This window comes from Solanum tuberosum, unplaced genomic scaffold (genome assembly GCF_000226075.1).
Source record: "Solanum tuberosum cultivar DM 1-3 516 R44 unplaced genomic scaffold, SolTub_3.0 scf00151, whole genome shotgun sequence".
NCBI lineage: Eukaryota > Viridiplantae > Streptophyta > Magnoliopsida > Solanales > Solanaceae > Solanum > Solanum tuberosum.
The window spans coordinates 1,358,797-1,384,961 of NW_006239077.1; the positions used below are offsets into that span (position 1 = coordinate 1,358,797).

The following is a 26,165-nucleotide window of genomic DNA, read 5'->3' on the forward strand; positions in this document are numbered from 1 at the left end:
CAAAATGTTCTAAAAGAGGTTCATACTGTAAAGAGTATTTGTGGGCAAACAACCAGGATAAGAGGAGTATAGCCCTGGTCTCTTAGAAAAAATTGTGTATCCCAAAGCAATATGGCGGCATGAACATTAAAGGATGCAGCATCTGGAGCATTGCCTATACGGGCAAACTCTTGTGGCAATTTCAACACAACAGGACTCATTGTGGGTCAAATGGATTCACGGATTGTATATGAAGTCAAAGATTAACATCTTGGTGCATACACCCCCTAATGGTTGTAGTTGGTACTCAAACAAGCTCAATTCTCTAAAGAATGACATGATAAATGGGTATAAAAATGACATGTATATCCTAACTACTAATGGAAGCTATTCTATAACTAGACACTGTACTAAACACACTCTGTCTAGCTGTACAGGGGAGGTTACTTACTAAAGCAAGACTTAGACGCTTGAACATACCCATCGACACTAATGACTGTTGCTTATGTAATATGAAGGCTACCCAAACATTACTACATTTATTTGCAGATTGTGTTTGGACCAAACAGTTGATAATTGATCAATCAAATTGGCTGGGAAAACAACTTAAAACTGGTGAAGTGAAAACTGTTCTGGAGTGAACTAGAAGGAAGCAGTTCAAAAAGGAGATTGTGGCAGCCACGGAGAGAGCAATTGTTACTACACTTGGAAGGGTAGGAACTGGACTACATTCAAGCACTTGAGTGTATAGACTGAAACAGTTGTGATACAGATTAAGACGGATATTGTGGAAATATTAGATCTTTTAAAAACTGGGAGGAAAGCTCGTAGTTGCAGCAGTTTGATTTATAGGCTTTATTCTGGAGGCCTTATTTCCCTTATCGCACCCTTCTTCATAGAAGGTGGTTGTGAGATTAGGTGCTCCTTTAGGTGTATTTGTTATTTGTGCTTGTTGATTATGGTAGTTTTTTGGTGGTGTTGTTCATGGGATTATAGTTGACGGAGTTTCTAAATAACATTTTATCTTTTATCGTTTTCGTTTGAAATCTAACAAGCAGAGTTGGTTAAATTAAATACTTGACAGAGACCAAAAGTGCAGAGGTGAAAGAAGTTTGAAGCTTACAATTTTATCGGAGGACAATGAATTTTCTTCACATTTCTGTTCAGATAGTAGAAAGTCATTTGTGGAATGCATATGATCAACCAACCTTGTAGGACCAAAACCAGACAACCTCGTAGGCTCTCCAACGTTTTTGCTGTCCATAGATACTGAGGGATGATGAGAATGAACTTCACTTCCTAAATTATCATAACAATCCAGGAACAAAGTACTATCTGTGCTCATTCTATCAGAACCTGAAAATGAATTATCAGCTTTTGCCACATAAACCTCATCTGATGTCTTGTTTGTTGATATACTCACCCTCGGAAACGGAGACCTGTTTCCATACATATGAGAAATGCACGTTATGTATCAAACTTGTGGGATTATACTGGTACGTTGCATGGTTGTTGTTGTTGTACTAGTACGTACTTAACTCAAATGTATAATCTACACTTACATTAAATTAGTTGCATCAAAGTTGGAATTGCGTTGTGGTGGGACTCGTATGCTAGGATTCGAGGATCTCCGTTTCAACGGATGAGAAGCCATTCTTGTAGAACTGATTTTCATCCCTTTGGAAACTATGTAAATATTGCAAAAACTTGGTGCCTTCTTCATTACAGTATTTGCAACATCACTTTTAGTGAAAAGTCTGTCATTATAAAATGAAATTTTAGTATCTCTAACATACTTTTGCATAGATATTACAACAACATACTCAGTGTAGTCCCACAAAGCGGGGTCTAAAAAGGGTAGACCTGACTACTACCTCACAAGTAGAACGGTTGTTTCCGATAAACTTTTGCATAGATATTCAAAATAAAAAAATAAAAAGTACCTTGAAATCCCATTCTTTGATGGACAACCAAGTATCAAATTTTGAACTCTGTATAGTGAAACATAGTCAATAAGAGACTTTGCAATGTCTTGACCTTCAAGTATGATTAGGTCATAAGCTATCTGAAAATTTGTGTAAAAGAATAATGTCATACTATTATTTTCATTTTATTCTAAAAATCTTATTTTTGCGAAATAAATTGGTTTTCTCACTTCTTTGAAAGAACAAAAGACGCGAAAAGGAAGGAACAAATCTGTACATTGGCTATTTGAATCTTGTCCGATTGATGAATCATTGCCTCCTACTGCATAAGAAAACACAAATCCGAAAAACATGAACATGTACATTATGATATGAAATAAATTGATTACAAAATCGATTAATCGAAATACATTTTTTTAATGTATACCATTGTTACATGATGTTGGAGATTGTGGTGCTGATGTAGTTTGAGTTTGAGGAACATGAAGTAATGTAACCTTTTGGCCTTTTGTAAGTACATTTTCAGTAGCCCATCTAAGTGCATATTGGCTTCCTTTATTTTTATCAATGGCCACAGCTACCAATCTTTCTTCATTTAATCCTTGTAGGCTCACCATATTCAAAAACAAGAAGATTATATATACTTTTTGAGTAGAAATGATCAAAATGAATTGTAGGTTGATCAAAATTGTCAAGAATTAAAGAGGGGAATAATGTTCCCAACATCAATTTGGAAGAAAAAAATTGACCCTAGTTGTTGTCTTTTGTTTGTCTTTCTATTTTTGGTCAAAATCAATAATGAAAACATAATGGCCATCAAGAATTCTCTAAACCTTTGCCTGATTAGAAGGATGACCATTCTTGAATGATTTGAAATGTTGAGTTTTTAGCCAACCTTATTTCTTATTTTCTTGGGTTGACTTATTTTTGTCCTTTAAGTATATTTTTTAATCTCTTAGGCTAAAGTGCTCATATTTGACCTTACTTACATAAATTGACTTTAAAACGATCGTGAGTATCACATGTCACTCATATGCCATTCTTAAAAAACAAAACAATCATAAAAACTATACTTTTTTCGGTTTCCCACCTGGTGTTCAGTATAAATCACGATTTGAATTCACCTCTAGTTATGGATGGAGCAGTTTCACCACTGTTTGTCATAAGAACTACACTCATTCCTACTTTCTCTCAAGTTCTACAATAGCCTAGATTCTAATCACCCATTCATTTTCAAAACACTTAGGATTTTTAGAGCGAGGTTTCAAGAGGAGAAAAATGAGGTTTTCAAGCGTTCTTCAAGATTCGTTGATTTTCGCCAAGAACATGGTTCTTTCAAGGTATGTAAGTTTTCAGAGTGATGGGTTTGTTCACCCTCACGCCAATCATGAGTTTTATTTACGAATTTGTTCATGAGATTGAGTATATTGAGAGCTTGTTGAGTTCTTGAGGTTTTGTGCTTCATTCTTTGATAATTGAGTTTGTTGAGTCTTGAGGTCAGGGTCTTGCGAATGAGTGTTGTTCTTGGTTGAGTGGATTTCGTTGTAATTATGTTGGGTTTAAGAATCCAAATGAGTTTGGGAGGAAATCGTTCGATTCTAGATGAGTTAGGCCTTGAGTTGAGCAAGAAGAATTCGTTAGATTTTCTGGGTTTGGACTGGAGCGGCACGCCCCTGATGTGCCAGGAGGGATGGCGCCATACGCCTGCAGTGCGCCATAAAACCAGCCCCAGTATATGGAGGGCTGGCGCGGTGCGCCACGGATGCGTCAGTCCACCTTCCCTTTCGTTCTTCGATCCGTACTTATTCCTTTGAATCGAACTTTCATTCCCTTCTTAATCCCAACTATCTAAACCTACATTAATCATTGAGAGATCCTATATATCATAAATAACTCTTGAATTCACATTTCAAATTCAAGATAGAGTTAAGAGTAAAGTTCGGGGGAGTCCTTTTGAGTCAATTTGAGAAGTGTTTTGCAATCATTTATAACTTGTTTTAAGACTTGAGTACTTGAGTATGAGGATGAGGAGAGTTGAGTTTCATGTTTCAAAATGAATATAAGGGAACTAAGTATTCCCAAGTGTAAATACTTTTACATTTCAAAGCGAGTTTATGAGGAGTTTTTGAGCTTTATCTCTTTTGAGAGAACCTTTTGAGTAATAATCTAAAGTTGAGGATGAGTTATGTTTTTAAACATATGAGCATGAGTTATATATATTTTTTGAGAATGATATATATGAGTTATATATATTATTAGGTGTAGTATTAAGCACCGATATGGGGATGAGTTCAGACAACTCAAAATCCTCATAAACCATGTATGCCAACATGGGTAAAGGATCATACTTTTTAGATGATTCCTTATTGCTTTTAAGCATAGCTTAGTGGATCCACTTAGTTGAGGATTTTCTATACCCTGGCAAGGTATATGACAGTTCTGGCAGCGTGGGTACGTAGCTCATAGTGATAGTTGTCGGTTAGAGAATCTCTCAAATAAGAGTAGAGAGCTTATTATGGTATTTTTATACATTTTGACTCCTTGTCTACTGTTTGTAAAGCTTTGTATATTGCATCTTTTATTGTTGCTTTCATATTGAGTTGAGTATTCTTGAGTTAAGTTGAGTATTCTTGAGTCGAGTTGAGTATTCTTGAGTCATATTGAGTTGAGACGAGGTGAATATATCTTTCCTTTTATTAGTTCAAGCTTATATTTATGTTTCAAATTTCCCCTTGCATGCTCGTACATTCAATGTACTGACGTCATTTGGCCTATGATGCAGATACATGTATTCAGGATCATCAACAGGCGTTTCGTTGAGGTCATGTGACATTCCAGTCAGCTTTGGTGAGCCTTCTTATATTCCGAAGGACTTCACATTTACCTTACAGTTAGTAGCTTTGAGATGTCGTGGGTCTTGTCACAATATCCTTCTTTAATAGTAGAGGCTTCACAGATAGATAAAGTTGAGGAGTTTTTCTGTATTTACTTTCTTTTGAGTTGTTTACAAACTATAAGTATTCTCATTGAGTATTGTTCAGATTGACTTTTTTAAAGTTGAGTATATGAGTTTGATAAATTTAATTCAGTTTTAAGCTTATGTATGCTTGAGTTAGTCTTCTGCTTGTAGTCAGCCAGGATGAGGGTTCGCTTGAGAACCAACAATGGTTCTCGAGTGTCGGTCACATCCAGAGTGTAGACTCGGGTCATGACAGAAGTATCAAAGTTAGTCTATTATTGAGGTGTATCAATTTGTCAACCATTCAAGTTCTGATATGACATTCTGGGAATCGGAACGCAAAGAACAATTGCTTAGATTATGTTATTGATGGTATCATGATACATTTCTGATAAATGATGTATCATCATACATTTCCAATACATTACGCCACTATACATCTTCAATAGTTGATGTAGCATGATACCAATATGATACATTACATAATGATACATTTTCGATACATAATGTATCGTGATACCTTTCTGATACATTACATAATGACACCTATCCAATACATGATATATCATGATACATTTTAGATACATTACATAATGATATTTTTTCGATACACGATGTATCATGATACCTTTTTGATACACGATGTATCATGATACCATTTTGATATATGATATATCATGATACCTTTTTTATATAAGATGTATCATGAGACTTTTTTGATACACGACGTATCATGATACCTTTTTGATACACGATATATCATGATATAGTGGATACGTTAAAGAATCACATACCTCTTTGATATTTTATGTTTTGTTGACTTTTCTTTAGCGATAGTCTTGCAATTTGAAGAAGAAATATGTAGATACACTTATCGTTAATTAAAATATATTACATGATAATAATAATAATAATAATAGTAATAGTAATAATAAATAATAATAATAATAATAATAATAATAATAATAATAATAATAATAATAATAATAATAATAATAATAATAATAATAATAATAATAATAATAATAATAATAATAATAATAATAATAAGGCATAATACATAAATATGCCCTTTAACTTATTCTATGTATCAGGGGTAAAAGTTTACATATAGGATTTACATATGAAAACTTGTAACCTTACATAAAGAAGTATATCCATCTCCAGACCGAAACATGAATCTATCAAATAACTACTATTTCACAAGTCCCTATCTGTCACAATTAGCTATTGTGACTGTTTTTAGTTAAGTTTTAAATAAGTTAATTCAGTCCCTTTATTTTAGTATTAAGTATTTACTTATTAGTCCTTAAGCTTAGTTAATTGCAATTGTGGCACTAGTCCTACATTCTGTTAGAGAATTTGACAGTTGTCCTTAACAACGGAAATGTTAGATTTGCTATATACAAATTGTACTACTCTGCTAAGGGGAATCAATATTATTGACTCAAAATTTCTCTCTTCTTCTCCTGTTCTCCTCTTCCTTTCTTCCTTTTACTAATTTGGTATCAAGAGTTAAGCTCTTGTTACAATGGTATCAAAGCCACCTGGTACTTCAACGCTTCACGTAATGGTGTCGACTCCAGAGCTGCAAAGCTTGCAAGATGATATCCGCATGGTACGCAGTCAGCTCTCAGTTTTTGTAGAGGATGTGGGCAAACGTTTTGAAACCCTCGAGCTGAATCAATCACAGTTTCAGGTTCAGTTGGGTGAGATTTGTGAGATGAACAAGAAGCTCGAGTTCATTATTTCGAATATGGCGTTGCAGAACAGTCCGAGCTCTCCCCTCTCCACCCCAACTGATTTGACTCCACAGTCAATACCAACAAGGGCTCCTGGAACTCAGGTTCGACTGGAGACTAGCCAAACTTCGACTGGAAAACCCCCAATGGTAAGCTCTACAACTCAAATGGTCGGTTCTCACCTTCCATTTACTCCATCTGCTTTTGAGGTAGGTCGGGGATTCACTTTTCCACCTGCTCCTCTTTTCTCAAGCCCTCATTTGTTTCGAAACCCACTTTATTCTTCATCCCCCCTTTACTTCCCACTCCGATAGTCCATACTTCAGAACCTACTTCCACTCATAGACCACTCAAACCAAAGATTAATTTCCCAGAATTTGATGGCACTAACCCTCAGAGCTGGTTAAGGAAATGTGAAAAGTTCTTTGAATTATACAATATAGGGGAACAAGAGAAGCTTAGTTATGCATCTGTACACCTTGGGGAAAGGGTTGATATTTGGTTTGATAGCTATCTAGTCAACCATAGGGGAAGGTTGGCGGAGGTTTTTCACTGAGCTTTGCAAGAGATTTGGAAACATTAGACCTCAGGACATTGTTGACGAATTTAAAAAACTCATACAAATGGGGACAGTGGATCAATACCAAGATAAGTTTGAGGAACTCACTAGCTACATGACTATAATTAACCCCTTGTTGAATGAAACTCACTTTGTAGCGAGTTTCATCAATGGTCTTAAACCAGAATTGAAGCCCTTGGTTAAATTAGCTAATCCCACTGCGGTGCTTATTGCTTATGAAATTGCTAAGTTGTATGAAGAATCATTCCAGGCTCTTATTCCTTTTGTTCCAAATCCAAGACCAGTAGCTATCACTTATTCGAGGAACCCACAACCAAATGCTGTAAGACCCCCTATTGTTCATTCTCCAAATCAAGCACCATTGAGGATAACCTATCCTAATCAAAGACCACAAGTTAGGGATCCATTCAAGCCAAACACTTTACCACCTAACTTAGAGGCATTGAGGGTACAAGGTCTTTGTTATAGGTGTAAGGAGAAGTATTTTCCGGGTCACCAATGCAAGCAGAAGGGGTTACATGTTATTGATGAAGTCGAAATGGAAGGTGAAGTGGAACAACCTGAAGAGTTTATGGATGTACCTGATACTCTAGAGGAAGAAGGTGAGGTTCAAGTTGAAGTATCCTTAAATGCATTATTGGGCTTGAGTACCTCCAGTGAACACATATCTACAATTACAATTGTAGGCTATGCTGGAAAACTACCAATGACAATTTTAATCGATAGTGGTTCTACTCACTCTTTTGTGGATCCTCACATTGTTAAACAGCTTCGATTACCAGCCCAACCAATGCAACAACCCATGAGAATCACAGTGGCTAATGGGCAGTTGATGAATTGCCAACTAGAGAGTCCATCTTTTGGGTGGAGGATGCAGGGTGAACAATTTAATTTTAAGATGAGATTGATGAAAGTGGTTGGGTGTGCTACGATTTTGGGAATGGACTGGATAGATATGGTTGCGCCTGTAATTTTGCACACTAGACCTCACAATATAAGTTTTATGACTAATGGGAGACTAATCACATTGTATGGAATTCAAAAGGACCTTGAGGTCACCCCTATGGACACCAAAGTTTTAAGGAGAATGTTGCAATGTGGTACCTGTGAAATTGTAGCTGAACTATCACTGAAAGTGATGCATCCTTGCATCAAGAAGTTATTACAGAACCATGCTGCCATCTTTCATGAGCCCAAGGAACTGCCACCGGAGAGGACTTGTGATCATGCGATCAATCTAGTCCCTAGAGCTCAACCTTTCGATCTCAGATCATACAAGTATTCTTTTGATCAGAAGAATGCCTTTGAGTCCATTATTAAGAAGCACCACAATTAGCTATTGTGACTGTTTTAATTAAGTTTTAAATAAGTTAATTCAGTCCCTTTATTTTAGTATTAAGTATTTACTTTTTAGTCCTTAAGCTTAGTTAATTGCAATTGTGGCACTAGTCCTACATTCTATTAGAGAATTTGACAGCTGCCCTTAGCATCGAAAATGTCAGATTTGCTATATACAAATCGTACTACTCTGCTAAGGGGAATCATTATTATTGAATCAAAATTTCTCTCTTCTTCTCGTGTTCTCCTCTTCCTTTCTTCCTTTCACTAATTTGGTATCAAGAGTTAAGCTCTTGTTACACTATCATCATTCAATTTAAGAGGTAAATTGATTTTGAACCAAAAGAGATTTTCGCCCTTTGATAAATCAAAACAATGAACAATATATACTAGTTACTACATATAATAATTATATCAAGATCACGAGTACAAATATATTTTAATGTATCAGAGAGTTTATTTTATTTAGTCAGCACAAAATAATTATATTTACTTGCTCCGTTCAACCCATATTAACAGCTCTAACTATGACTAAGCATTAGATGGGAGTCCCAAAACCAACTACGTCTCCCATCTTGGGTGCTGGTAAAAAAACTCAAGCAAGAAATGTTGAAAAACGACTAAACACAAGAGTTCTTTTCCTTGATACACCTTTGAAGAAATATATGTTAGATTTTCGGACCATATGTTGCGTAAAGGTTTCAAACCTTTCAAAAGTGACGAAGCATTGTACGAAATTTTAACAGTTTTAATACAAGAAAGAATAAAAATAGCATTATCCTACTACAGTAGTAAGACTACAGACAGAACACTACGAAGTCACTACATCAAATAGTACATTACAATGACTCTCAGAAAAGGAATATCACTCTATAATTATGTTTAGGCCTCTTACATACATAAGCCTGCAACTGTTTCAGAAAAAACTAGGAACAAAGACTGGTAAAATCCATGCCTAATTTGCACAATCAAGGCAGTTATCTTCTGCAAGTCCAACAAAATTGTCATTTGTCACTATCATAACGGTGTACATACATGTGTGAATCTTAATCTCTCCGTCTATTACAAGATGTTCTATAAGCCTTGAAATCTAACCTGAAGAAACTATTAGAATATCGATATCCTGAGGAAAGCAGTAGAGAGTAGTAGTACACCAATTATCAATTCAACCTCCCGAGCTTTTCATAGAAAATCATGCCTCACTTGGCTCTCAACACATCTTAAGCCAACAGCGGATTCAACTGCATATTAAAAAGATCTGCAAGGGATCCACGTACATCCATCTGAAGTAGAACAAGACCGTTAGCAATTTGGAATGACATAAAAAATGATTAATAGCAATTTCCAACTGCATATCTGTTAAAAATATGGCCAAAACTACATTATCTTTAACTGACTAAAAAATCATTTAAGCCTAATAATAGACTTTCAACTGTGTATTTCTTCTTTATATGCAATGACTAGTTGTTTCAACTGTGTTATTTCTTTCTCGAGCAAAAAATTGTTTTGCTAATTAAAAAAATTAGCCTACATAAAGGTGTTAAAATTTTAAAATGATCCAAAAAATTGATGCATTCAAAAAGGTAAAATCATATATTATATTTTCAGAAAATACCAAGTGGACAAACAAATTCACCTGGCAGGGTCTCTCACATCTTGGGCTGAGGTTGTCCAAGGGGAAGGGAAGAAAGACGGTAAATCCTATCAAATAGTCAAGTCCAGCGGAATAACTAAAACTACAAAAAGTTCAGGGGGATAACTAAGACTACAAACAGTTTCTGCCTGAAGATTTTCTTCGATATGAGTAGCTGATCTTTCCAATAAACTAAAACAGAAAGGGTCCCATTACTTGCGATGTGGAGAGTGATTTCACATGCAACTGGTACCCATTATCCACGATGATTATAGCCCCAACTAGTATGTTATTACCATGCAAAAATACACTTCATACAAAGAGCTACTACTAAGAAATTGAATTACTTCTTTTGTATATTAACATTTTAGGGAAAAGATTACCTGGTCACAGCATACAAGTTTAGTAATCAAAGGATAGAACTCTCTAAGATGACTCCTGAATATTTGGCTGTTCATAGAGCACATACCCCTCAGCACCTGAAAGACAATTAAAATAAAAGAATGCATGAGAAAACCACCACTGCAATTCCTAAATCTCATAGAAATTACCAGAAAATGAATGTACAGAACTCAGAAACGTGACACACCCAATTCAAAGTGAAAAGTACCATCAATGCACCAGTACCTCCTGAGTTTATAGCAATAATGATGTGGTAGACCAGGTGTTGGAGAGGGTCATAAGGAGAAGAAAATCAGATTGAAACAAGAAGTGAGAGTTTCAAGTAGCATACTGAAACTTCAGTATAATTTTGAATAGTAAGTCAGGAACAGGGTGATTCAACCAAAAGTGATCTCTGTCTTAACAATAGAACACTTTTCTGTCAGTGAAAAATCAGAAATTTGTCTAGAAGGAAACAAGAACCAAGAGAGATTGTGAGATTTCTAAGGCTAAAATATCTTAACATTAAAGGACATGATGCTAATTGAGACTGATGGTCAATTGGGTATAACATAAGTAGTCATGAGCAAAGCATTCAGCTTTGGTATGAGAACCAGCATCTTCCAAGTTTGTGTTGATTGATGGACTCGATCCCCTAGCAACCATCACAGATTTGTACAGCATAAACTATACCTTGTTGGCTGAAAAATAATGCCAAATTTCTATATTGATCGTGACGCTAGCAGTGAAGCCATATGCTACAATCATAACACATGTTTTCTTGTTAAATAGTGTGACCTCCTCATCTAAAAGCTTAAACTATTAGTAGGAGACATTTTTTTTATTTAATATTTCTCAACATACCTCGCATGAAAGCCAAAATCTTTTTTTATTAAATCAAGTGTGAAGAAATGCTGTTGTTAATGGTGGCAGTAAGACTTTGAGCCTAAAACCTATATCTGAACTAATACCACGTTGAATTATGTGACCACCTCATCTAAAATTTAAAACTATTGTAAAGGACACACTTCTATCTGTTCAATTATGTTTTAACAATATGTCCCTCTACAAGTTCCGAAGGGGCAAAAAAGAAGAGGCTTAGTAGAAGTGAGCTACTAAAAAAATATTTTGATGATTAATTGAAAGAAGTTTTTTATAACCAAGAAATCCCCGAGGGTTAGTGGTGCACAGTTTGAAACTCAATGGATAATGAGCACACACCCTGCCCCTCTCCACTAAAGTATCATGCTTTTGTCTGCGACAGGGTTCGAACCCGTGACATGCACCTAGCACACACATCACAGCTCTTACCACTAGACCAAAGCCTTGACGACACATTAGTTAGTTAAAAGCAGTAAAAAGACAATAAAGACAAAGCTAGAAACATCAACAAATCATGCACTCCCAACCTTAACAATGATTGGAGAACGCAATTCCAGAACTTGATGAACATCCATATTAGCACTCTCTGCCGTGCAGGACTGGAACTCAGAAGCCTCCCTCAGAACCTGTCCACAAAATGTCACCAGTTTCTCTTCTGCAATTTGTTGAAACTTATCTTCTTTAATTGATCCCTGCTCTTGAAACATATCACTAGAAGCTGCATCATTATTCATAAAACTATTTCCACTCTGAGCAACGGTAGTTTCAGTTGATTCTTCCCTTACAGAATTGATCCCAGCTGTCGTCTTCTGTAAGATATCAAGATAGATGGAAGTTCCTGCTAATTCCTGGCGGAGAAGATTAAATGGTGGCCTGTGCAACAATAAGGTAAATCAAACACAACATGGTAGCAATTTTGAAAAATATAGGTTTAAAAGGAGGAGAAAAATGAATCTGTGGAAATAACATAGCAGATGATACCAACCTTTCAGCAGGTATTTGGCGCATCCGCAATCTGAGATTGGAATACGAATTATATGATGCAGCAAACTCTAACACAGAGAACAAGATGTCCATTATAAATATCTTGTGTGTTGGGTTTAACTTGTTCCAGTATTTCTTCTGCATGTTTGAAGCACATCAAAAAGGAGAAATAGGAAGAGCAGAAAAATATTTACAAAGTTGCACTATAAAGTTTGTACGGTGGATAGAATGGCAAATGGAGCTGTCTTAAATATAGAGACTCGCTCCAAAAGAAACTATAGGCACGGACACACCAAGTTCAGGATGTAGTATATTCACAGTTTTCACATTATATATTACCAAGATCAGAGAAGGCTTACAATTGCTCTTCCTATTTTCGTGTTGTCAAAACTCTTGGGCAGTCACTCTGTTCAAAGCTCTTCAAAGTGAAATGCTTTTAAGTTTCTTGTTCCGTCCATTATTTTAATTACTACTAGCAGAAGACATATGTTGCTTTTAATTTGTAATAACAATATCAAATTTAATGATTTATCAGATTGTTTGAATGTAAAATGGCTTATCCAAATCAGTTTACATACTTGATGAAATCAATGATACAATGTTGTCAGAAGATTAATCAAAGTCCAAACGAGTGATTAACAAACTATAACAATTTTCCACATCCAGACATCTAATCTCAATTTCACCCTAACACTAAGGAATTGTACTTTCATCATTCCTAAGGGAAAAAAATAATCTGAAAACTAATCTAAGTAGAAAACCTTCACAATTCCATATACAATCAACTATTACAATAACAACAACATACCCACTGAAATCCCACTAAGTGGGGTGGGAGGGTTGAGTGTACGCAGACCTTACCACTACCTCGAAGAGGTAGAGAAGTTGTTTTCGAAAGACCCTCGGCTCAAGAGCACCGAACCCAAGTAAAAGAAGAAGAAAATAATGAAGAAAGTATAACCGTTAATAAGAAAAGTAGGGTACAATCTAAAAGAAACAAACAAACAAACAAACAATAACAACAACAAAATAGTGTGGTCGAAAATACAATACACAAAATATGGCAAGAACTACAAAGGTACGACTAGTACTACGTCATGCACTAACAAGCCTAACCCTACGCACAGCAAGGCAACACTTCACCCCAACTAACCTTCTACCCTAATATGCGACCTCCACTTCTTCCTATCTAGAGCCATGTCCTCGGCAATATGAAGTTGTGTCATGTCCAGTGTAATCACCTCTCCTCAATACTTCCTCGGCCTACCTCTACCCCTATGAGTACCCCCTACAACCAGCCTCTCGCACCTCCTTACTGGGGCGTTAATCACCTCCTTTGCACATGCCCAAACCATCTCAGCCTAGCTTCCCTCATCTTGTTCGCCACAAAGGTCACTCCCACATTCTCCCGAATAACTTCAGTCCTAATATTGTCGCTCCTAGTATGCCACGCATCCATCTCAACATCCTCATCTCCGCAACATACATCTTCTGGACATGTGAGTTTTTGACTGGCCAACACTTCACCCCATACAACAAGGACAGTCTAACCACCATTCTATAAGACTTACCTTTACATTTAGGTGGTACCTTCTTATCACACAAGACTCCAGAGGCAAGCATCCATTTCATCCATGTCGCCCCAATGCAATAAGTAACATCATCGTCGATGTCCATACTACCCTGGAGTAGGGACCCAAGTTACTTAAAAACTTTCTCTCTTGGGATAGCCTGTGTGGCAAGCATCACTTCCACATTTGCTTCATCCAACTCAACACTGAATTTGCACTTTCAACAATCTGTTTTGGTCCTGCTCAACCTGAACCCTTTGGACTCCAGAGTCTTATCTCCAAACCACCAACCTAGCATTAACTCAGTCTGGTCACTGGTGTCTCATCAATCAATACTATGTCATCCGCAAATAACATACACCAAGGAACCTCTTCCTGAATAGACTGTGTCAACTCATCCATCACTAAGGCAAATAGGAAAGGGCTGAGAATTGATCCCTAATGTTGCCCCATCTCAATTGGGAAGTACTCCGAGTTTCCTCCCACCGTTCTAACCTAAGTCTTTGCCCCATCATACATGTTTGTTATCTCCCTAATATACACCATCAGAACACCTTAGCCTCCAAATACCTCAACAGAACATCTTTCGAGACTTTGTTGTAGGCCTTTTCAAGGTCAAAGAACACCATATAAAGGTCCCTCTTCCTTTCCCTATACTTCTCCACCATTCTCCGCACAAGGTAAATGGCTTCAGTAGTCGAACACCCCAGCATGAATCCAAATTGATTCTTCGAAACCTTCATAGTGTGGCTTAGCAATTTGATACCCCTATAATTGTTACAATTTTGGATATCACCCTTGTTCTTGTACAATGGAACCATAGTAGTCCACCTCCATTCAATCAACTATTGCCATGTAAAATTGGGTAATACTCCGCGCGTGCTAGCCCAAACACCATGGTTATTCACATAAAGAAATGGGGTAATACTCTAACAGCATTATAGGGTAAATCCCCAAAATAATACATGACGGAAATATAGCTATCCATAGGCGTTTGGTTATTTCTGATGAAAAAAAGGAATAAGTTTTATTTCATGAATTATAAATTTATAGGTGCATGCAACTTTTTGTTAACTTTTAGCATAATTTGAAGATTCTGCACAAATTCCCACACCCATTTAATACGGGCACTTCAAGCCAAGTGAAGGAACCATGTTAGTTAGTAATATATCATTTCCATTTAGGTATTGCCGTTTTTCAGACTTAAAGATCAGTTCAATTCAGAGATGACTTATGACTTATTCTCTGATTTCTTCAATAGTTTCCAATTGAACACAACCCTCTTGTGGTGTCACATATTGGATAAAAAAGAAAAATCATTTTTATCACATTTACCCATCTTGGGAAAAATTAGAAAACAGTGTCATTATTTATTTTTTTATGACAAGGGAAACCCGCAGCCGCTACCCTTTGGGTGCGCACAGGGTAAAAACCCCGCTCCTATGCAATAGCTCACAAACAGTGTCATTATTCTTCAACAGAATTTTTCCATCCCTGTGCTTTATTGAGTTCCCCAGTAAAATTTGAAAATTTTATCCTTAGCTATTCACAAGCGGTCAGATTTCCATCCAAAAAAATAGTAAAACAGCAAATCAACATATATGTGCTCATAAAAATACCTAAAACAGCTTACTGTTACAAATGAGGTCCTTCTATATATTGAGGGTCACTTTGAATATAGAAGCTACAATTTTGAATCATGTAAGGCCCCTTTGTCATCTATAAGGCCATCAAATGGAAATGACACTTAAGAGTCGTTTGGTATAGTGTATTAGAAGAAATAATGCATGCATTAATTTTGTATATTAATAGCACCTTGTTTGGTACACTTTTGCAGCCTATGAAAATCCATGGTATTATAATGCAAGGGACTTTAAAGCATGCATTAGCATGGTTAAAGACCCAATTGCCCCTCAAAAAAATTTCTATAGTTTTTCCACATATTTGTGGAGGGTATCTTTGTAATAAATTATTTTTAAAAAAATATTATGCAACAACGTACCCAGTGAAATCCCACAAGTGGGGTCTAGTGTGGGTAGAATGTACGCAGACCTTACACTACCTCGTGGAGGTAGAGAAGTTGTTTCCGAAAGAACCTCGGTTCAAATGCAACAATCCCAGATACAAAGTAGAAAATATAGCAAGTCACAAGAATATAGTGCAAACCGGAATGGAGCAACAATCAACAACAAAAAAGTACAATAATCGAAATACAATGAACAACTTACTAGGATAGATTATTGAAAACAATAATAAATTTATGAAGAATATCAAAACAAGAACTACATTAACACAACCAGTGCAATGGCAAACACCAACTACCCAAAGCAAGACAACACTACACTACCTACTAATCATCTACCCTAATACGTGTCCTCCACACCCTCCTGTCTAAGGTCATGTCCACATTAAGCTGAAGTTGCGTCAAATCTTTTTTTAAATTATGCAATGCATGCTATTTTTTAATACACCAAACCAAACTAATACAAGCATTACTAATACACTCTATTTAGCATTATTCTTATACACCCTACCAAACGACCCCTTAAAGTTCTATGAGCCATATAACTGTTGATAGGGGAAAAAATAATAGTAGCAGCGACTGGTAAAAAGTAGGATCCTTTACCACATTATTGTCAACTAACCATCAAAACTTAGGCCTTATCAATACCAGAAGCTATTGCAACAGCTCCAATGATTTCTTTGGAGCATTGGATAGAGAAATTTAGCACTGCAGTTGAAAAGGACGAGCAATACCTGAATGCTATCAATTGCACTGAGAAGTAACAACTGTGTGATGCATTTGCTCCTAATAGTAGCCAACATTGAACTTTCATCCTCGTCTTTTGCTACAGGCTCCGCATCATCAGCTAATAACTATACATTAGATAGAAGAGCAAACAAAAGAAACAGATCAAAATAATATAAAACGACACTCAGTGGAAGTACTAAAATAGGTAAAGCAACCAGTTAATATTGCAGCTCAATAACAAATGCAACATAGATATTCACCCATTACTTTCTTGAAACATCGATGATACAAGAAAGAATATCAACAAGACATCCATTATTGGAAGTATTCTCTTTAGATATTGTGAGAAAAGAAAAAAAAAATCACCTTTTGATGGATAGTTTTTGAAACATTAGCATCATCCTCTTTTAGGTAAGGATATCACTATAACATGCACTCTTAAGGATTCTCTGTTTCAAATGAATATCATAGTTTGACTAGAAAAAGAATTTTGATTAACGCAGTAAATGGACACCAGCTCTTTTATATTATAAGAGTATATTAGTGAATAAATGATGACTAATTTGCCAACTTACACAAAAATGAATAATTAATTATCAGATAATACGTCATCTTGGTATAGCATGTGAGCTTCGCATTTAACAGAGATATATTCACATGTGAATTAACATAGCAACCAACCAAAAAATGAATTATGTACCTAATACGCTCTTTAATTTATAAGAGAAGGATTTTTTATTTGAGAATTCTATGAAATTGTAGGCGACAGCGTTCCCCAATTTCTGGCAAATACATTTTTTTTCCGGGACATTTCCAACTTACATACAACAGTTAGGACAGCACATCAACCAAAAATCCTGCAATACCTTTAACGGTGAAGTTGGTAAAATATCAGAAGCCTGAATCTTTGGTTTAGAGGTGAAACTTCTGATGAAGCGGTTGTCCATCATATTTCCCATAATTTTCTGACCTATTGTTTGACTACGGTCAAGACCTTCTAGAACCGTAGGTTTCTCAGATCTCCCAGATGGTGAGGGCATACCTACAAAGATTGTTTTCTTTAATTATTTACAAGCAATACTCAATAGAAAAGAATAAAATGATTGAATTTCCTCAGCAACAACCTCCAGTTTCCTCCAAATCAGCATGACGCTCTGATCCATGAGTATCGTCCAGCACGTCTGATGAATGGCCACCACCATTTCCATTTTCAGTAACATTATGCTGATTATATCCAACACAACTCAAAATTAGCAAAAATTCAAAATTCAATATCAGCAAATGATCTCAATTCTTTTTTCTTACCAGTGTGGTGTGATGCTTTGAGTTCTCAAAACCCAAATCATTCAGAAGCTCAAGGGGTTGTGTTGCGTATGAAGCATTTCTGAGACACAAAATAGATCAACTATATCATGAGAATAAAATAGTCTACCAGAAAGAATGAAAGAACAGACAACTTAATAAAATTAGAATTGCACCTTATGCTTTCCAGCAAGGTATCCCAATCATTGTAACTAAATTGGTGTCCACCAACTTCAATAAGATGGACCAATGCACCGAGAGAGATTGCAACTACAGACTGATCAGATTTTTGGGCACAATCTAAAAGCAAACCCAGCAGTGGGGGAAGCATGAAACACACATTCTACAACCAAAATGCTCATGAATTAGAAAATTTCAAAATCTCAGAAAATAGAGATTGCAATACTTTTTAAAGAAAATCACATGATCAATTCAACAATTCCTTCTCAAGAAACAACAAGGGCATGACAATCTGGTGCCAGATATAAAACATAATCTGCTGCAGTAGGTTTCTCGTAAATAAAATTGTTAGTTACAAATTTACAATCTTATAAATCCTAATAAAACCACAGATTAATATAAAAATTACAGATGACCTGCATACACAATACACATAGTGATAGTGGTACACCTTCTAGGTAAGACTCCAAAACATTGCCATGGAAGGACTGAATACTATGTTCAAAACAGCTGATTTGTATGGATGGATAAAGGGTTTTGATGTATCTAGGGCTGGGAGTGATAGCCTAGAGGTGACTCATTTGCAATATGTTGATGATACCCTCATATTTTGTGATGCTGATAGAAACCAATTGAGACATCATATATCATATATATATATATATATATATAAAAGAGAACCTTAGGCCTGCCTACGTGGCGCCACCACAAACAAGAATTCCTTTTTAATTTATTTATTTACAAAAATAGCCTTCCCCTTTCATGAAAAGTTGCGACTTTAATGAAGAATTGCGACTTTTATCAAAAGTTGTGACTTTTTATGAAAAGTTATGACTTTAATGAAGAGTTGCGACTTTTATGAAGAGTTGTGACTTTTATGAAAAGTTGTGACTTTTATGAAAGGTTATGACCTTTCCGATAAGGCACAATTAACATTTGTTCACACTGCCCTTTGTTGTCTATAAATAGAGGGAATTCCTCTCATTTTAAAACAACGAAAATTCTGAACCTCTTCTTCTTCTTCACAATTAAATATAAATATTTATGAACTTTGCTCCTGTTGAATGGCTCACTGACACCATTGCTTATGTTACAGATCCTGGTATGTATTTTTACAATCATTAATTTATGCTTATGTTATTAAGGATAAATGATAAAATGTAATAATTTTAATTTTCCTTTACATTATTAACGTTTGTTGCTATGTAATCTTGTATGTAAGATAATATAGTGTTTAGTTTTAATGACGGATAGGTTTTAAGTATTATTTTATAAATTCCGTGATGTTAAATTCCCGCGCGAAGCGCGGGTCATTTTACTAGTCTCAGAATAATCCTAGTGCTCTTTGAAGGCATGTCAGACCTTCACATAAACTAGGGTAAGAGCTTTCTTTACCCCATTAATGGTGTGCCCCACATGAATCTGTTGGCATCTATTCTAGGAGGAGAGGTAGGGTCTTTGCCAACCCTTTATCTGAGAATGCCTTTGGGGGCCAATTCAAAGTCTATTGAGATTTGGGATACTGTTATTGAGAAATGTGAAAAGAAATTAGCAAGATGGAAGACCCAATACTTGTCAAGAGGAGGTAGACTGACTTTGACTAACTCAGTCCTTGATGCACTTCCAACATACATGATGTCCTTGTTTCCCATTCCAGCAGGGGTCATCAAGAGGTTGGATAGAATTAGGAGGAACTTCTTATGGCATGGTGACAAAGAGAAGGCTACCATTTGGTCAAGTGGAACTCAGTCATTTGTGCAAAAAAAGGGGGTGGTTTGGGTATCAAGAACCTGGAAATCCAAAGCAAAGCTCTAATGATGAAGTGGTTGTGGAAGTTCACCAAAGAAAACCACTTATTGTGGGGAAGAGTGATTAAAGCCAAATATGTACAAGAGGATAGCTGGATGACCAAGGAAGTCAATACTCCATATGGGGTCAGCCTATGGAGGTCTATCAGATCCCTCTGGAATGAGTTGAAAACTCAATCAAGAATCAAAGTGGTAAATGGAAACAAAACCAGATTTTGGAAGGATAATTGGCACAAGGTTGGTATCATGGAACTGGTCTTTCCGGATATCTTCAACCTACTCCTTCACCAACAGAAAACTATAGCTGAAATGTGGACATCTGACGGGTGGAGCTTGAATTTTAGAAGACATTTTAATGATTGGGAGGTTCAAAGAGTGGCTGATTTCCTCAGCAAACTTGATCAATTTCCTGGGGTTCAAGCTGGTGAAGATCATTTATGGTGGCAGGGCAACTCCAAAGGCATTTTTAAGGTCAATGTTGCATATAAAATTATGAACCAGTCCAACCACCAGATAGCAAACTGGCCATGGAAGCAGATTTGGAGGATAAAAGTTCCCCACAAGGTATCAATTTTTGTATGGTTACTAGCAAAGGAGGCCACTTTAACAGTGGGCAACTTGATGAGCAGAGGTATGACACTGTGCTCAAGATGCTTCCTACGTAAAGAAACAGCTGAGACAGTCAACCATCTATTTCTGCATTGTACATTCACAGCTCATTTGTGGAGAATCATCCTAAACCTTAAGGGTATAGCGTGGACAATGTCAGGCAAGATAACAGAGGCTCTTAGCAGCTGGGAGGGAACATGTTCACATGCTAAGGATAGGAGTAGATGGCGAATTGTCCCTAGCTTGTATCTGGTGGACAATTTGGAAGGAGAGGAATTCCAGTATGTTTTGAGAGCTTAAAGAATGATGTGCAGAAGATCAAGTTGAACTTCATCTTACTGCTATGTTTTTGGTGTAATCAAATTTACTCTAATGATACTATGTCTATCATAGATGTCTAGATTCTTTATAGCTAGAGAGGAAAGACACTAGAGCTCTATTGTAAATATGGTTTCAGTACTAGGGTAAGTACTGTTTTGATCCTTGATATGATACAAAGTTACTGATTTCAAAAAAAAAAGACTCCAAAACAAATTTCACTATTGGGAATGAACTGCATAACAGAGGATTTGTATGCACGATACATGTAACGCTGTACTTCAACACGAGACTCCTTATCAAATTCCATTATTGGGTATGAACAGCAAAATACAGCAGAATCAGGGGGCAACATTTGTGAGTTCCACTTCAGAAGTTCAACAAACTGGTATTTTAGGTGACATAACATACATAATACAAGTGGACCATGAGCTCAAAGTGATCTAGGACTTGGCCTCATTCTTCAGCCCAGGACTGTTGTTCTTGCAATCATCAAGCATGGACCAACACCACAACACCAGGCTTCTGCTGAAGTTATCTTTCTCATCAGGTTCTACGCAGAGATTAAAATTTCTAAATTTTGAATATGAGTTGTGTGCTATAAGGAGTTACCAAAAGCAGTAGATAGAGAAGCCTTCGAATACTATAAGAGGGAGCTTGAGTATGAATAAAGGAGTTTAAAATTCGGTTAGTATTAGAAAATCTTACTTACTTCTCTGTCCCATTTTATGTGACACCCTTGCCTTTTTAGTCCGTCCCAAAAAGAATGTCACCTTACTATAATTAGAAACAATTTAACTTTAAAATTCCCCTTTCACCTTTAATGAAATGATTTACAACCACACAAATATCTAAGAATTGTTTTAGACCACAAGTTTACAAAGTCTTCCTTTTTATTGTTAAACACCATGCCAAGTCAAATGGTGCCACATAAAATGGGACAGAGGGTGTATCAGAAAAGACGGATATTGCAGTGGCATGAGTGGGAAAAGATAATCCTTTGATTCTAAATGAACTATTTTGTCTATTTTTTGGGTTGTCCAAAATTTTGCCCACTTACCCAAAAATAAGTACCCTACTTTCCACTTATACCTAGATACATCAACTTAATATGGCCCACATCCCTCCCCTGCTTTAAACAGAGAACAAGTGAGAAAAGAAAGCATCTCTCTTTTCGTGAAATAATCAGCAATAAGATTACAGCACCAGAAGTGGAAGGAACTTGAGTGTGATATTTATCTATGATGGGCCTCACACAAAAGCTGGAACTTGCTTTTACCTGATCTATTAACATTCAGTGCCAAATCCAAAGAAACATGTCTAATTGGCTGAGAGGTGCAATACCTATGGACACGTGAAGTTTAGCAAATATAATGACCATAAGTGTTATCACAAACTGTAGATTAAGTCTTGAGAAGTTCGTATCAAGATAGAAAACTTGATTTTGATAAAAATCAAATGATTCTTTCTAAACGGTAAAAACCAATAGTTACAGCTCCATGACACTTTATACCTTCATCAACAAAAGAGAAAAGTTAAACCTTCTTATTCAAATTCATCTTCAACAATTTTCCTAACACTTTGCCAAAGCAATCCATGATATTCTACTATTTGGATGGAAGGGAATTGTAGCAGATGTATAAAATTACTTTAAGTTGTTTCCTTTCATCAGAAACCTAAGAATCTACAACCAGCACTTCAACAGTAAGTGAAATGGCTTAAAAAACAACATTTTCCCAGGTGAGGGGGGTAAAAAGGATGAGTATCAAGTAATCTATGTTCGCACGAGTGGAGGTCCACCAGATGGGTACAACGTACATTGATTGACACATTAGCTTAGTTTATTAGACCAATTGGCACACTAGTTTAGCCTAGTGCAGTTCCAAATGTAACTACCCCCAATGCTGGTGAATCAGGCAACAAGCTTATCAAGCAATTCAGATAATTGATTACACCATAAAGCAAACATCCAAATTGGAGAATGCTGGACAAAGAATATGATGCAAGTGCACGGTTATAATAGTCAAATAATTGATTACAAAGTACTTTGATTCACACACTAGCTTGGTTTTTTAGACCAATGGGCACACTGGTTTAGCCTAGTACAGTTGCCAAAGCATACAGGGAAGTAATGAAACAACACAGACAGAACAGGGGAAACACCCCCACATAGTAAGATCTGGGGAGATGAGAAACAAGTCAGAAGATCACACTAAAAGCACGCCCATACTATCACACATATGCAAGTCATTAGGCAAATAATTACTCTACAGAAGGTCGGGAATTGGACTTAAACTCATCATTTTTTAATTATTTGAACTTAAAACAGATTGTATGGATCAAATAAGGAAAATCTAGCTTTCAGAAGTAGCAGAATTAACACATTCCTTATCAACCACTTCTCATACCTTGTAAAAAGTGTTGAACAGGTTGCACAGCAATTGGAGTGAATGAATGCTACTTTCACGTGGCCATTCATCAGTAGAGCTCAGGTTCTCTTTTCCAGCATGTCTGACATGATCAAAAATCGGAAACAGAACGCGGTGAAAAATGTTCTCCCAAAATGTGGATGAAAATTTGCCACCTCGCTCGTTCAGCAAATCGAAAAGAACCTCAAGTGCACAGTTTCTAACCTCTGGTCTAGGATCAGAGGTCAGATCAGAGAGACCAGCCAGCATTGGGAACCAAAAATGCTCTGTGACATCACAAGTCTCATCTTCAGTAGTGTCAACTGGCTTCAGAGCACCACCAGGTATAAGACCCTGAAATTCATTTTACACTGAATAGATCAGCAAAATCTTATGCAATTCCTTTAGGGGATAACAGAGCCTTAACTATGTAACTGAACGCCAGATAGCCAGCATGAGGATGGTAATCGGAAGTAAGAGAAGATCTCTACATATGACACCTGAAAATAGTCACCTAAATATCGCATATATCCCATTTGTCAGAGTTAGATATACCTTGTTTATATAAAATTGCTAGATTATCTGGGGCATTCCATTATAGTGATTCTTACAAAGTTTTCAAATTTAAGGTTAATTTACACATTTGCTTGGGTCCCCCCGCCCCCCCTACTTGGAAAATCAACTGTCATAAACCATACATGGCATACTAGGAATACTAATTGAAAATAAAATAATGAATGAAAATGGAATTGACAAGGAGGGGAGGCCTCCTCAACTAAGTGAGACCCAGCCAACAAACCTCTGCAAGACGATCCTCACATATACGAAGTAGTGCAATTGCCTTCAAGCTGATTCTGTGGGAGGTCTTGTTATTAGCAAATCTGATTAAGCAATTGACACAGTCCATGAAGCAATCACCAACTACTTGATCAAAGTGCTCCAATATAACTACAACATTATTTCAACATTAATACTATAACTAAGCCTTCTGCAATGGAATCTGAAAAGTGAGAAACATGCAGAAGCAATTTTTAAAATGAAAAAAGCTCTCCATACCCTGCTCAACATTCTCAAAAGCACTCTCAACAATCGACTCTAGTTCATCATCTGCGGCAGCTGTGAATATCATGAACACACTTCGCCAACCAGACTTAATACTTCCCACCTTGGACTTTATCATCTGCTACCATGCAGGAATCAGTATATTTCCCCCACAAAAAAAGAAAAAAAGCAACTCAAGAAAAAGATAAGACGCATACATACTTGCACAATGCAATCCACAATAAGTCTCCTTACAGTTTCACTTCGACTGCTTCGCATAAGAACGACAAATGGTTTTAAGATATCATTCTGGAAGGTAAAATTGGCAAGTTCAGCACGCTCCAAATACTTCATACCAAGTTGCCGAAGAGAATCTATGGCATACATAGCAACTTTCTCTTCAGGATGGCTCCCAGCAAAAATAAAATGAGTAGCCAGAACAGACCATATTCTTGCCCAAACCTGGAATGTCATTTCAGACAAACATCTTAGGGAAATGCAAGGTGGTTATCATCAATAAATTAATTCACTGCCACTCTCAAAATTATGCACCACCTCATACTAGTTATCGATGCTAAGCTGATTCCTATTGTACCACAAGAGATGAAGCTCCATAGCCAAATGAAGTTCAACGAATTAGTAATTCTAGTCATCCAATTAGCTATTGGAGGTGGAAACGCACTCACTTGGGTGCAAAGGTTCTTTATGTGATCAAGCAAATCAATAATATTGAGAAAAGGAAGCATCAGAGAAATCCATAGAAAAAATTGTCACAGTACAAAGAATAAATTAATCAGTAATACTAGTCATCCATGTAGCAATTTGAGGTGGAAAAGCACCCATTAGATGATAACATTCTTTATGTGATCAGTGTTATCAAAAGCAAAAAGCGCAAAAACGCTCTAAAGTTCGTTGGGGCTTTAAGCGCAAGTGAAGTATGGGCTTCAATGAAAAAAGGCGCAAAGCGAGAAAAAAATTATAAATATATATGTTTAGTCCAAGACTAATAATTATAAGCATGATGACAAATATGTGAACAAATAAATTTAAAAAAAGGTAGGATAAAGTGAAATATCAATTGTTTAGTGTTATATCTTCAGAAAGGCTCATTGGCAAGGAAAAGTATGCCTTAGAACCTTGATGACGACACTGAAGCGCACATTTAGTGAGTTGAAGCGCTCAACACGTTTAGAGCCTTGTTTCAGGGCTTAAGTGCGCCTTTGATAACATTGTATGAGAGCAAACAAATCAATAATATTGAGAAACATAAGTATCAGAGAAATCCATAGAAACGTTTGTTACAATACACAAAACAAATGTTCTACCTAAATCTTTCTCAAAAAATTGTTCTATCAAAATACTAATTGTTAATATACCAATGATATCAATATTAGCCAAAAGTAAACAACTATAAGTGGGAAGAGCATGCCTCCTTCAAGATTCAAGAAGAACTTCTATTTCAGATAACTTCACGCTTATTAAAAGTGTTTCTCCACATCATTTTTAGTTTACTTCTTTGTTCCTTTAATCAAAAGAATTCTTCCATTTGAAGTGGATTCCTAGCTAAACATGTTAATTACAATTTTTGGCTTCAGATGGGTCATGCCTGACAGTATCAAGGATGCCTGCATTAGTTGGATTGCTTGGAAAGTTGATAAATTCACCAGACAAGTTTGAAATATGATTCCTGTTAGTACTTTTTTGGTGTGTTTGGATGAGAGGAATAGAATATGTTTTGATGGACTATCAACTCCAAACCACTCCCGTAAGGCT

At 36.3% G+C, this 26,165-nt stretch overlaps 2 protein-coding genes across 3 annotated transcripts in view; both read right to left on the minus strand.

Moving 5' to 3' along the window:
* Window positions 1-1,048: 1,048 nt before the first annotated feature.
* Window positions 1,049-2,038, minus strand: LOC102595010 (uncharacterized). The gene is made up of 3 exons (XM_015311204.1): window positions 1,923-2,038; window positions 1,542-1,736; window positions 1,049-1,418 (listed from the first exon to the last, which is right to left on the minus strand). Exons 2-3 carry the CDS (start codon window positions 1,700-1,702, stop codon window positions 1,049-1,051), a joined length of 531 nt encoding a protein of 176 aa, XP_015166690.1. The 5' UTR covers window positions 1,703-1,736; window positions 1,923-2,038.
* A 7,212-nt stretch (window positions 2,039-9,250) lies between these two features.
* LOC102589034 (brefeldin A-inhibited guanine nucleotide-exchange protein 5) overlaps window positions 9,251-26,165 on the minus strand; it is a 43,838-nt gene continuing 26,923 nt past the window's right edge. Inside the window, exons 22-35 of one of the 2 annotated variants that reach the window (XR_367693.2) lie at window positions 24,615-24,854; window positions 24,408-24,531; window positions 24,151-24,299; window positions 23,352-23,705; window positions 18,205-18,371; window positions 18,032-18,110; window positions 17,851-17,950; window positions 17,593-17,768; window positions 16,732-16,851; window positions 12,405-12,541; window positions 11,947-12,292; window positions 10,540-10,635; window positions 9,619-9,806; window positions 9,251-9,507 (exon numbers count right to left, since the gene is read on the minus strand). Coding sequence is in view for 1 of the 2 variants with exons in the window: in XM_006353071.2 (XP_006353133.1) it covers window positions 9,744-9,806; window positions 10,540-10,635; window positions 11,947-12,292; window positions 12,405-12,541; window positions 16,732-16,851; window positions 17,593-17,768; window positions 17,851-17,950; window positions 18,032-18,110; window positions 18,205-18,371; window positions 23,352-23,705; window positions 24,151-24,299; window positions 24,408-24,531; window positions 24,615-24,854 (2,151 nt within the window). In the remaining variant the exon portion in view is untranslated. Of the gene's footprint in view, window positions 9,807-10,539; window positions 10,636-11,946; window positions 12,293-12,404; window positions 12,542-16,731; window positions 16,852-17,592; window positions 17,769-17,850; window positions 17,951-18,031; window positions 18,111-18,204; window positions 18,372-23,351; window positions 23,706-24,150; window positions 24,300-24,407; window positions 24,532-24,614; window positions 24,855-26,165 lie in introns of both variants that reach the window. The other variant, XM_006353071.2, reaches the window with a different exon arrangement.